Source organism: Haplochromis burtoni, unplaced genomic scaffold (assembly GCF_018398535.1).
Source record: "Haplochromis burtoni strain Fernald_Lab_line unplaced genomic scaffold, NCSU_Asbu1 Contig_234, whole genome shotgun sequence".
NCBI lineage: Eukaryota > Metazoa > Chordata > Actinopteri > Cichliformes > Cichlidae > Haplochromis > Haplochromis burtoni.
In genome coordinates this window covers 110511-122179 of record NW_024582595.1, presented here as the reverse complement: position 1 = coordinate 122179, position 11669 = coordinate 110511, and the positions used below count along the sequence as shown (strand labels likewise).

The 11669-nt window shown below is 41.5% G+C and overlaps 1 protein-coding gene across 2 annotated transcripts in view; it reads right to left on the bottom strand.

The window, feature by feature from the left end:
- Positions 1–2066: 2066 nt before the first annotated feature.
- Positions 2067–11669, bottom strand: part of nectin3a (nectin cell adhesion molecule 3a) — a 34021-nt gene continuing 24418 nt past the window's right edge. Inside the window, exons 4-6 of one of the 2 annotated variants that reach the window (XM_005937524.3) lie at positions 10074–10191; positions 8654–8805; positions 2067–6385 (exon numbers count right to left, since the gene is read on the bottom strand). In XM_005937524.3, the coding sequence (XP_005937586.1) occupies positions 5730–6385; positions 8654–8805; positions 10074–10191 (926 nt within the window). In that variant the 3' untranslated portion in view covers positions 2067–5729. The remainder of the gene's footprint in view (positions 6386–8653; positions 8806–10073; positions 10192–11669) is intronic. The other variant, XM_005937523.3, reaches the window with a different exon arrangement.

Here is an 11669-nt window from a genome sequence, read left to right as displayed (position 1 = left end):
TGCTGAAGACAAGCACACACACCTAACAAAGATCCCCAATGCCAATGGTTTTCCCCAGCAGGACAATGTGCTGCACCGCACTGCACATGTGGTTAGTAATGGGCTCAAGGAAAACCACAAAGACCCCAAGATGGAAATTGACTAACCCCCATTGATCCTAATCTGACTGGAATCAATGACATTCACCGCCACAATTTGGCTATATTTAAAATCATATCTGCACTGGGACTAGAGAATTAAACAAGTTCAATCACATACAAAAAAATATTCTCTCTCTAATAGAGCAAAGCTGAAAATGAAACTAGCTGTTCTTTGGGGCTAGTGTTAGGATGGTGGACCTTTAAACCTGAACACAACTATTGTTTGTCAAATCTTGTTTCCAAGATTAAGAATTAACTTTCCACCACAAGTGAAACATTACACAAAGAAACATGAAGACTTGTCAACACTGACTGAAACACTTTCTTCACCAAAACTGACCCCTGACTTTACATTTAACAAGTGTGTGTGGAGATAAATGACAATAAATGTTTTTGCAATCTTGCCTCTGTACACCACCACGATGGATTTTAAATCAAATAATAATAATAACGAACAACCACATTGCATTACAACTTACACTATAGGAGGACAGCAATGTCCTTGGTACTAGAAATAAACTGCTGGTTGCCTGATAATTGCATGTAGTATTTTTGCTGTCAACAACAGAATGTAAGTAGTTGCGGCAATCAACATCCAACAGCCTCAGTCTCTCAGCAACCACTTGCAACTGCAAGGCAGTTGCGCCGGTTGTCTGTTAGGACCTGTTTCCAAACAGCTCCAGTCTGACTCACACTGACTGCAATCACGCAGACAGACTGATTGCAAAGGTTGCTGTTTAATTTATAAGCACAGGCATATTTCAATCAATCAGTCAGTCCGAATCTAAGAAGTGAGTGTGAATTCTGTGTCTGTAGCCAGCAGCGGATTTACAAATTTCTGATTCATTGCAAACAGATTGCATGCAATTGACCGCTTAACCTCAACTGACTGCAAGTGGTCGCAGACCTCGTCCCTATTCTTAAAGCAGCTATTTCAAAGGCAATGAATGAGATCACAAGCTCACTGGACCCGTACTTTCAGATCAGAATTAATTGGACAGTTTATTGACATGTAGTTACATAATCAGGTGAACACTGTTAGCACTTTATTTTATGACAGATTAAGAAGAACGAAAAGGTTGATTCTGTTCATCTGGACGTAATGTTTTCAATGGGAGAAACGTTTCGTCACTCATCCAAGTGACTTCTTCAGTCTCAGCTGACTGCAGGTTTCCCCAACCTTGTAAACAGTACATTTGCACAATAATTGAAACCAGCCCACTGAATGAGCAATGGCCTGTGAGGTCAGTTCCTTGATCATTACTATGCTTTTCAGAGATGGTCTTTCCCTTTTCACGTAAATGGCCTCCTTGACTCCGCGCTCAAACTAGCGATCCTCTCTGTCCTCTGTGTACATCCTCATCATTGAAAGAGGGTCCACTGGCCTGTAGGTGTAAATAGACTGCAGAGTCCTGGCCTGATGAGGTAGCTCTTCTGTGTTGTGCCATCCGCTTCACGAGAGATTGTTTGGTTTCCCTGATGTATAAATCCTGGCAATCCTCCTGGCACTTAACGGCGTACACTATGTTACTCTGATTGTGTCTGGGGACCTGATCCTTGGGGTGGACGACTTTTTGGGCTCAGCCTGTTTTGGGGTTTAAAAGCCACAGAGACTGTGTTTAGAAAAAATGCGTCTCAGCTGTTCCGATATTCCTGACACATAGGTGATCACTATGGATTTTTGCTTAGGCAGCAGTTGTTCTTCTCTCCTGGATCGGCTGGAGGTTTCTTTAGGTGCCTTCCCAGCTTTGACAATGTCCAGCTGGGACAACCACATTTACTCAGGGCCTTCTTGTTGGGGAAACCTGCAGTCAGCTGAGACTGAAGAAGTCACTTGGATGAGTGACAAAGCGTTTCTCCCACTGAGAACACTACGTCCAGATGGACAGAATCAACCTTTTGGGATTTACGTACCTGGATGATTGAGCATGCATCAAGACATTAAGAACTGTTGAACTTGCATTTGTTATCTTTTAACAAGAATTTTCAATATGAGCTCCAAACTGCATGCAAGTGAAATAAGCCATAATTAGACTAAAAAAAGCTAAAGAAACCTTTAAACTTTTGGTGTAGCCAACATACTGCAACATTTTTGTGAAACTACTGAATTAAAGCTGAAAGTCTGCATGCCCATCACATCTCATTCGGACTTAACTGTAAGGTTTGCAAGGCTATTGTACTAGTCTTGTGTCTTACTGACAGGCTTTAATTTGATAAGGGAAACCTCTATGCAAGATAATTAAAGTAAAAGAATTTAAAATCCTTTGCAAAAACAGAATCCCAGGACACAATTGAGTGCAATAATGGTGGTTTTTATTGCAAACAAAGGAACATAATACAATCTATCAAACTTCCATCTCCGATTCATGTGAGACATCAATCATTCAAATGACAATGTACAAAATAATTGGTCACAAACTCTCAAGAACAAATACAAAATGCAGTGAAAACAGGATCGCCGCCTATGTTATCATGAGACAAGCTCCTCAATGCTCGAAAGATAAACTAATACTCAGAAAATTACAGACCTCATACAAAAAATAAGATTCTTCAATAATAATAATAATAATGATAAAAGAGCCAGCATATTTACAGGACAATAATATTTTCTATGAATCTGGCTTGACTAAATTCCCAGTGAAACTTTGCTTATTGCAATTCTCTCAGTAACCAACTTGTTACATGTGTCCTTCTTTTAAAACGTATAAGGCATGACAATCAACCTTTTGTCAACTCTAATGCTTTGATAACAGCAAATCTTAAATATGGAGATGAAATACATATTAAAGAACCAGTCGGTCCTCCTCTTTAATGATATTAATAGTTTTAAGTTCCTAAGCTTGTGCATTGCTCAGCCCATTTAAGGCACCAACTATTCAGTAGGGGAATCCAGAACAAACTGTACACCAACATTTAAACCGAACCGAGAGAACAGCTAATCCTAAACGAAACCTAATCCCAATATGTACACGTATAGAAACATTTGTGATGAGAAATAAAAAGCAAATAGTTTCATTTGCATGCAAACAACTACAAAAACAAACAAAAAAACCATTCATCACTCCAGCTCATTTTTGTCTTTCTGAGATGTAGCTGAGACTGAATAAGAAACTGAAGCAGACAGCTATGAATCATCGGCCATAGAAAAAAAAAAAGGAACAAAACGCACATGCAGACATGGACGTGCTATATATCAGAGAGCCCGGGCACTTCTGTCGCCGAGTGTGATGACGGGGGGAAAAAAATAAAAGTTAATTAAAAAGCCTGAAGTCTGAGGCAAGGACTGCTCCTTGAATGTGGGCTGCAGTGGCAGATGTGTGGCGAGCGGGTGTGTGTGTTTTGGCGATGAGAGTGAGAGCGAGCTGAAGAGATTAAAGTAGTTTATTCTCAGCTTCTAAACCTTCAACCAAAGCTCTGGCATGAGAAATCAAGTGCGGAGAAATATTTTTGGTTTTTTTTAAGTGCGTCCAAAATCTATTAAACCTCATAATAATAAATACACCTGACCTCCTGTCCTGATCTGACTTTAATACATATTCATAGACTTTTCTCTAGCTGTAACACACAAGCTGACTAAAGTGGTGCGTTTCCAAAAGGGTACGTTTTCCCATTCATGCGAGACTTAGCATAGGTCACTTTGATTCATGTATCATTCCTGAGGAAACAAATGGCTGAGGTCAAATCAAGCAGGAACAGATGAGATCACTGATGATGTCGACTTTTTAGCTTTAACTTAATATTCCTGGGGTTTGTTCCAAGTTTTTTGTTGTTTGTAGGAAAAAAGAAGAAAATATATATATTTCCCTCGGGGAGCCATTGCAGAGACAGCTTTAACCTACATGGTTCTGATTTTTTCATTCATGGATTAAGTTTCCCGTTTCCATGATCGCTGCGTATCCTCGGAGGAGCCAAACCCCAGCATTAGGGCCTGTACAGTAGTGACGTCAACTGCTCGCGACGTTTCCAAGCTACTCAAACAATCACACTTTAAACAAACACATCCAATCTGAAACTGAAGGATCAGTTTATTAGTACTCCTTCTCCATTTGTTGCTTATTTACAATAATGAATCACGACACTAGAGTGTCGAGCGGGAGCAGTGAAACTGTTGGTGGTTTATGGAGCCGCGTAATGTTAGATGATGACAGCCGTTACAGTCACATCTGGTATTTATAACACATTACTTTGAAGTGAAGTTTAAAAAAAAAAAAACCCTATTGGTGTTGGTCTTACCGACAGAAATCCGAGGATAGTGAGGAGGGAAAATGGAAAAGACAGCATCACAGCCTGTTATCATGGCTAAGTGGGGAAGGCCAAGGCCCGGGTGGCTTCTTTTGATGTTTGCTCACAACTGTAATAACAGAGTTGTGCTTTTCACTGCATGAATGTGACTGAATTAACACATTTCTCCACTGAGTAAAATGAGTAAGTTAATATCAAAGCAAATGTTTTAATTCTACTTAGGGTCTGCGCTTTTTCTGGATTAGCCATTCGAAGTAGCTACATTCACTGATTATAGTTTTTAATTAGTCTGCTATTACTGTGCTGCTAACCTAAAGTGTCAAACATTTTCTGCTGTCTCACATTTAAAGAAATCGTCGTCCAAAAAACCATGGCAGATAGCAATGACTGATTTTTTTTTTTCATTCGCAGTTTTATCAGATCAGGTGTTGAGTTGAGCGGTTTACTAGCCCCTTTTGCTTTGTACATAGCTGCTGTGACATCAAATCCATGGGTGTTTCCAAATCAACCAGGCCTGGCATTTTACAAACAACAACTAAATAACAAAATAAAATAATTGGAGCTGAAAGTAAAACTATATCCACAAAGTGTGACTGCGCTCAGGTTTTCCATAGTATAACAAAGTTCCAGGAGATGCTGTGAAATGACAAAAGCCACAGAATAGCTGTGCACGGGGGCAGCGTCTATGTAACGTCAGCTTTCTTTCCTTTGGTACAATGCCTGTGTAATTCTCCCTTTTAAACACGACTTTCCCTTTCACTTACAAACATACTTTGGAAAACAAAAAACCCAAAACAAAACCATGCAATATAATTTGCTAGAAATACTGATCGCGGTCATGATAAACAGCTCGCCTGTACGAAAAGGCTGTAAGCAATCATGAGATCTTTTTTTTTAATGCCACAGAATTTAATGGGAGCAGAGCTCAGTCAGTCAGGGCAATAAATACTTCACTGACAAGGCTTTGAACACCTGACATGTGACCTGCGACAAAGACAGGTAGCAAACACGAGAACGAAAAACCTCATTCACATCAGATGAAACGTCACTGTACGCTGAAGCCTCTTAAACCTACACAGATAATATCACCGAGGCGCTCCAGCATATTTGCAGCTCCTTGAAATGCCACAAAAGTGAAACGCAATCCATGTCCATGTCCTTAAGGTTTAAGTGGTTAAAATCAAGGCAGAGCAGTATTGTTCAAAGAGCTCATTGTGAGACTGAGCTGAGAAATGTTCTTTTATCCTTTAACTGAAATGACACAGCTTTTAATGATATTTAAATCTGTCATTTGTCAAATTATTCTCAGTCAGCTGTCCATTTCTCCCCCTCCATTTGCTTGTTTCTTCAAACATACCACTCCCTGCGTGAAATCACAGATCCGTCCATGTGGGACACGTAGTCGCTGTCTGTACCATTGTCATAGCAGTCCTCCGGGAGATAGGGGGAGCCGTTGTTGACTATGGGGCTGTGCACAGGAGGCCCGCAGGGGTGCATGTTTTGGCTGTTGTAGTGATCTGGGTAGTAGTTTCCCTCCTTGAAACCCCTGTTGGCATCTCCCCTGTCGACCCAGTCGTCCCTGTCTTTGCGCTCAGGTGTGTAGTCGGGGTAAATGATATCCCCACCCAATTTGGGTTTCAGATCCTGGCTACCTTTGCTCGTTTTGTCCCCGTAGACCTCTTGCAGCTCGTGCGGCTGCAGCACGTCCAGCTGAGATTCCTTCTGCATGTCGGAGGGTCCCAAATACTGTTTGGTGTAGTAGTCCCCTCTGAAGGTTCGACGTTGGTGCATATAGCAAGCCCCGCCAAGGATCAGCAAGAGGATCAGGAAGAGAACTCCTCCCACTGCCCCACCAACTATAGTACCCAGGCTGCTGTCGTGTAAGGACGCCAAGGTGGGGGAGGTGAACGGGGCTCTCCGCCGGTCCACAGCAGTGCCGGTTCCAGGGGTGTCGTGGAGGACAGAGGCAGTGGTGCTGGCGGCTGCGGTAGTGGGGGGAGGATCTGCAGAGCAAATGTGATGAAATGATTTAAACCAGAGGGGAAAGACAGCAGATGGAGAGACGAATCATAAAACTGAAAGGAAGAAAGACTACACTTTATGTTCTGTAACAAAGCAAGTGCGAATGGTTTTTAGATCAATTTATACCAACACTGCACAGACACATGCCTCTCTTGAGAGAGAGAGAGAGAGAGAGCCTGCTGAAAGCTGTGCTGTAGAGCAAAACGGGGGGAAATAAGCAGGGCAGAAAGAGGTTAAGTGTTAAATGTCAATGTGTGCGTGAACATGACAGTGAGACGGAGAGGGATCGGAGGACGTGCACTCCTACGCATCAGAGAAATTGTGATTAGCTCTCCCCTCTTTTTTCCCCTCTAAATTCTGCTGTGGGGAAGTCATGTGAGAAGCTGAAACACTGATCGATGTGAGGTTCCTGCATCTGATTTGCTCTCTGCTACAGCTGCAGAGGAAAGGGCTGCCTGGAGCTCAAGGTCAGGATAAGTGCTTCCATGATGACCTCCAGCTTCTGAAACGAAGAGCAGTCTGACACTCCTTGCCGATCAGTGCGCAGGCAGATCAAAGGCCCGACTACAAAGCAATATGACTCGCACTAATAAAAGGTCTGCATCACCAGGAGGTTCTTAAGTACTAGTTATCAAAATCTGAATCCCCATAGAGCTATAATGATTTCCATGATTTGGTAACTGAGTAAGAATCTAATTACCTACAATTACACACAGTGTGTGAGCCTGAAGGATCAGGAGTAAAGCAAAAGCAGGAGAGAGGAAAAGGAAGACAGATCAAGGTTGGAGAACCGATATACTGGCAATCACTTCCTTCATCAGTCACCATCAATCCCACCCTGCAGCGGCACATTTTAACCCCACACAGATTACAAGCGTCTGCAACTATGTAGCTGATCATTTGAGAGACGAGCGGCCAAAAACCACAAGGCTGCGTACGCAACTGGGAATGTGAAACAGCTACACCAAACAGCTCCGGGGAGGGTGAGGGTGTGTGGAGGAAATATCACTGAGCTCAACCCAACTATCTCTACAGGACAGAGAGGCAAGGGGCCGCATGTCCAAGTTGTAATATCTGACAAGAGAAGCAAGATAATTGCTCAGCGCAAGTCCATCTCGGACAGGATGTCAGCTGTGCTTTTGTTTGGAGCGGGACTCCAAACCAGGACTGTACGCAGATGGAGCTTGACAGACTTTTTTGGGACATCTCCAGCTCACTCCTTTCGACAATGGGAAACCAAAAAGACTGCGTGTGTTAAAGGAATACGTGGCCAAAAGCAGCAGTAGCTTTGTTTGGAATAGGATTAAAAGAAGGAGAGGAGAAATGAAAATAAAATGATGTAGAGTTCTCAGGATCCGCACCCTGATGGCAGACGGGGGCAGTTCAGCGAGCTGCATGTTTTATGACAAGAATTGTATCAATGGATCTACAACATTCAACAAATCCAACTGCAGGGAAACCCCAGTATACAATTAATAAGTTTTCTCTACTTGATAGTCTCATTTCTGAAGTGCTCAATTAAACTAATTCGATCATAATTTGTGCAACTGCAGCTGTAAAAAAAACAACAACTCCTCAATAACATATTTCATGGTGTACAAAAACAAACTTGTGTGTACTGCAAATCCGCAAGCACAATTCACTAGGTCCTGCTGTGAAACTTGACCTCAAACAAAACACAGAAAAAGGCTACATGAGTGCGTACTCTGCTGAGCAAGCAGGGGTAAACACCCGCTTCCTTATCTGAAACATCTAATGTTGCCAAAGCCACAACACTGGAAACGTTTGGTACTGATACTCTATCTGCACCCTGTGCTCCTCTGTTGCCAGGAATGTGTGAAAGCGGATCAGGGCAGGGGCATTTATACGTATATAAAGACTTAGCTCTGCTAAAAGTGTTGATATGGGCCCTGATTTAAAAAAGAATTTAATCCTACATGAGAAAAGCATGAAAAATGCAAAAAGGCAGTTATTCATTTTAGTTTCAGAGTGAGTAAGCTCTCAAGATTTCCTGAGATGACATCAGGATTTTCACTCTAATCTGATTGCAGGGGCTAAACTGACCCCTCTTGGTTTTAATACAATGGCTGTTTTGATTTATTTTTAGGGACCTTCCTGGCAACTAATTTACTAGTTGTCTAAATTAGTCAAACAACTTTTCTTGTGAAAACCCTGGAGATGGTTAAACAACAAAACCAAAAAAAAAAAAAAAAAAATAGCTAGAGAGAGAGAAAAGGGAGAAAAAATACCTTGTACCCAGATGTTCACAACCTGACTGCTGGTACCGATGTCATTCGTCACTTCGCAGTGATAGACTCCAGAATCATTGCGCTCCAATGGCCGAGTGAAAGCAAGGCTATTGTTTGAGATCTCAACACCCTCAGGCATCAAGCCATCCAACCTGTACACAAATTAAACATGACAGACAGACATTTCAGCGTGCTGTACAACAGAGAAAAAAGCCTGCAGGACTGGAAAAAAAAACATCACTACTTCATATTTAAGATAAATCATTTTCGATGTACAACTGAAAAAGGCTATTCAAGACTTGCGATGACATCACTGCGCTGTTGGTCCAGTTTTCCTGGTGCAACTATTATAAGATCACATGATAATCTGAGCTGCCTGCTCTGCCATCAGTTGAGAGGAAAAAGCTTTCTGCATGAACACAAGGTCTGGCCCAAAAGAGGTTGGCTGTCTAGACTTTACTGAGGCTGTCAGCCCAAATGAGAGCATAGTCCTTGTTTTCAAAGCAAGATGATGACAAAGAGCTGCCAATAGGCCAGCGCTGCTCAGATGCATGAACTGTTTGGAATCTTTTTATTTATAGCAGGGAGTCTTCCCGATGGGCGCAGCAGTGCATTCGACAGCTCCAGTGTCCAGGCCCGAAAGTTATGCTGGAGGTAATTTATAGACTGAGGCTTCTTCACATCATTGCTTCACTGAGGTTTGTTTAAACCCATCTTAGATATATGCAAATGAACCAAACAACAGCTGATCAGTCCCGTAGTAATTGCTAATAAAGCGTCCCTTGAGCCCGGTATTGGACGAGCTACTGATCAACTAAGCTAACACACAAGTTTCAGGGTACTTCCGTGTGAGTGAGATTTTACTTGATGACCCATAGAGAGTATTTACCCCTGGCTTCTATTATTTACATTCTTCAGTAGTGCAGATCATGAATATAAACTCCTGACTGCTTTAAGACAACAAAAGATTTTTCTCGGGTTTATGAGTTGACAAGGGCGTTGCTTTTACAGCACTCAAACACTACTCAGCGCTGCAAAGGTTACAACAGCTGAGTCTAAGCAGTACCTGGCCTTGAATTCCTTAAGTCCAAATTTAGATCTATAGCTGGTGGTGCTGTGCAAACAAGATAACTCAGATGAAATGATTAATGCATTCTGTTTTGCAATAATGCTCTTGGATTGCCTTCAGCACTTTCCTTTCCAAATTAATCCCCTGCCTGGGTACTGCAGATTTAGTTTATTCCACATTTAGTCAGTTTATCCATTTGAATTACAACTGAAAGAACTTGTAAGCTTTTCACAGTTTGCAAGTAACTGTGTTAATTATTGAGCTATTTGATTGACCAGTATAATAATATGTGTGAGAGATATAATGCATTTTTTGTATTTCACATATCAGAGACTGTTGAGGCATACTGACCTGGTCCATGTGAACTGACGCGCAGCTGGGTTGGCCTTGGCTTCACAGTTTAATTTCACATTTGCTTGGCCAGCGTACCAATTTTTGCTAATTCCCATGATGGATACCGCTGGTGCAACTGTAAAACAAAATACAATAAAAAATCTTTAAAAATCACAATTTTACTGTACTTTTTTTAACTTCCTCCTGCAGTCGGGTTGGTCACACTGACCATCAATTATTCTCTTTTTTTCTTTTTCAAGTTAAAAGACTTGGACTTCACAATCAGTCATTGTGATCCCTGCAGCTTGATGACAAATGAGCTTTTCCGGAGGAAACAAAGCACGTATTATAAAGCACAGCAGCACACGATGACAAAGAAAAGGCTTTGCAGGACTGTAACAGGGCACAGGATCTGTTGGTGAAAGCGAGCCAAGCGAACAAACAAATGATCCTGGGTTGGTGGAAAGTTCGAAAATGACAGACTCAGACAGCAGATGAACTGCAGCTAATAATACACTCTACTGCGTCGCCACGACAAAGGGGAAAAAAAAAAAAATCAAGGAAGACGGGAGGATGCCTAAATGAAGCCCAGCACATGCCACTGTAATAAAACATGGCAAACACTGTCTTAGATATCCAATTTTTCATTTTGATTTCTCTGGAGGATAAATGAGGAACTCATTATTTCGCACAAGAAGATGTCTTGGCCCACAATGTCCGCTGACCCTTTTCACACGGTTCAACGTTGAAATTGTGCTTCTTTTGCACTTAGAATCCCTTGCCTCTGCACTTGGTGTGATTTATTGAGCTGGGAAGCTCCTTTCTTCCCATATTAACCTTGATTTTTCTGCGTCTCCATCCGCTGCCCCCAGCAGCCCGAGTCTGCTACTTGAATTCCTGCTGAGGTCTGATCAATATTTCATAAAACACCTTCATTAGCCTGCACTCACACAGCAGCACGGGTTAATATTGATAAAATACACTGCTTGTTTTAGGGCTAAAAATATAGTGTTATAATAATGATGATTATTTTGTTCTATATTGCAAAAGCATTTCAGTGCAGTGGCTGCAGGATTATATTTGATACTTTTACCTCTACATACATTTTCAGCTGTGTTTGAGACTTTTGTTTTGTTTTAAAGACAGCTGATTTTTTTAAGTGATGATTAATAATTTTATTTATCTGTATTAGCAGCCTCAGTGTTGACATTAAAAACAAGGATGCAAAGATTTCATATTTGCATGCCAGATCAAAGTGGTAGATATATCTCAGTATCAGCAACTAGTGTGAGAGATAACATAGCATGAAGGAAGCTATCAGCACTTTGGAGGGATTTCACACAGCTATGCCAGCAGCTTTTCTTTGTGTGTTGGGAGAATTTTTTTTTACTTAACTGAAATCTATGGTCATGTGAGTTGACACAACAGTGTTTTAGCGCCTCTTCCTCTTCCTTTAAACGTATTATGTTGAGTGATAGAGAAATTACACAAGGAGGACATTGGCTGAGTGTAATGCTTGTTCAGTAGATTTTATCGCTTTTATGGTAACATAATGTGTTGTACACAACTTTACTAATATTATTTCACTTCAGCTGACTCTTGGAAGCTCATGAC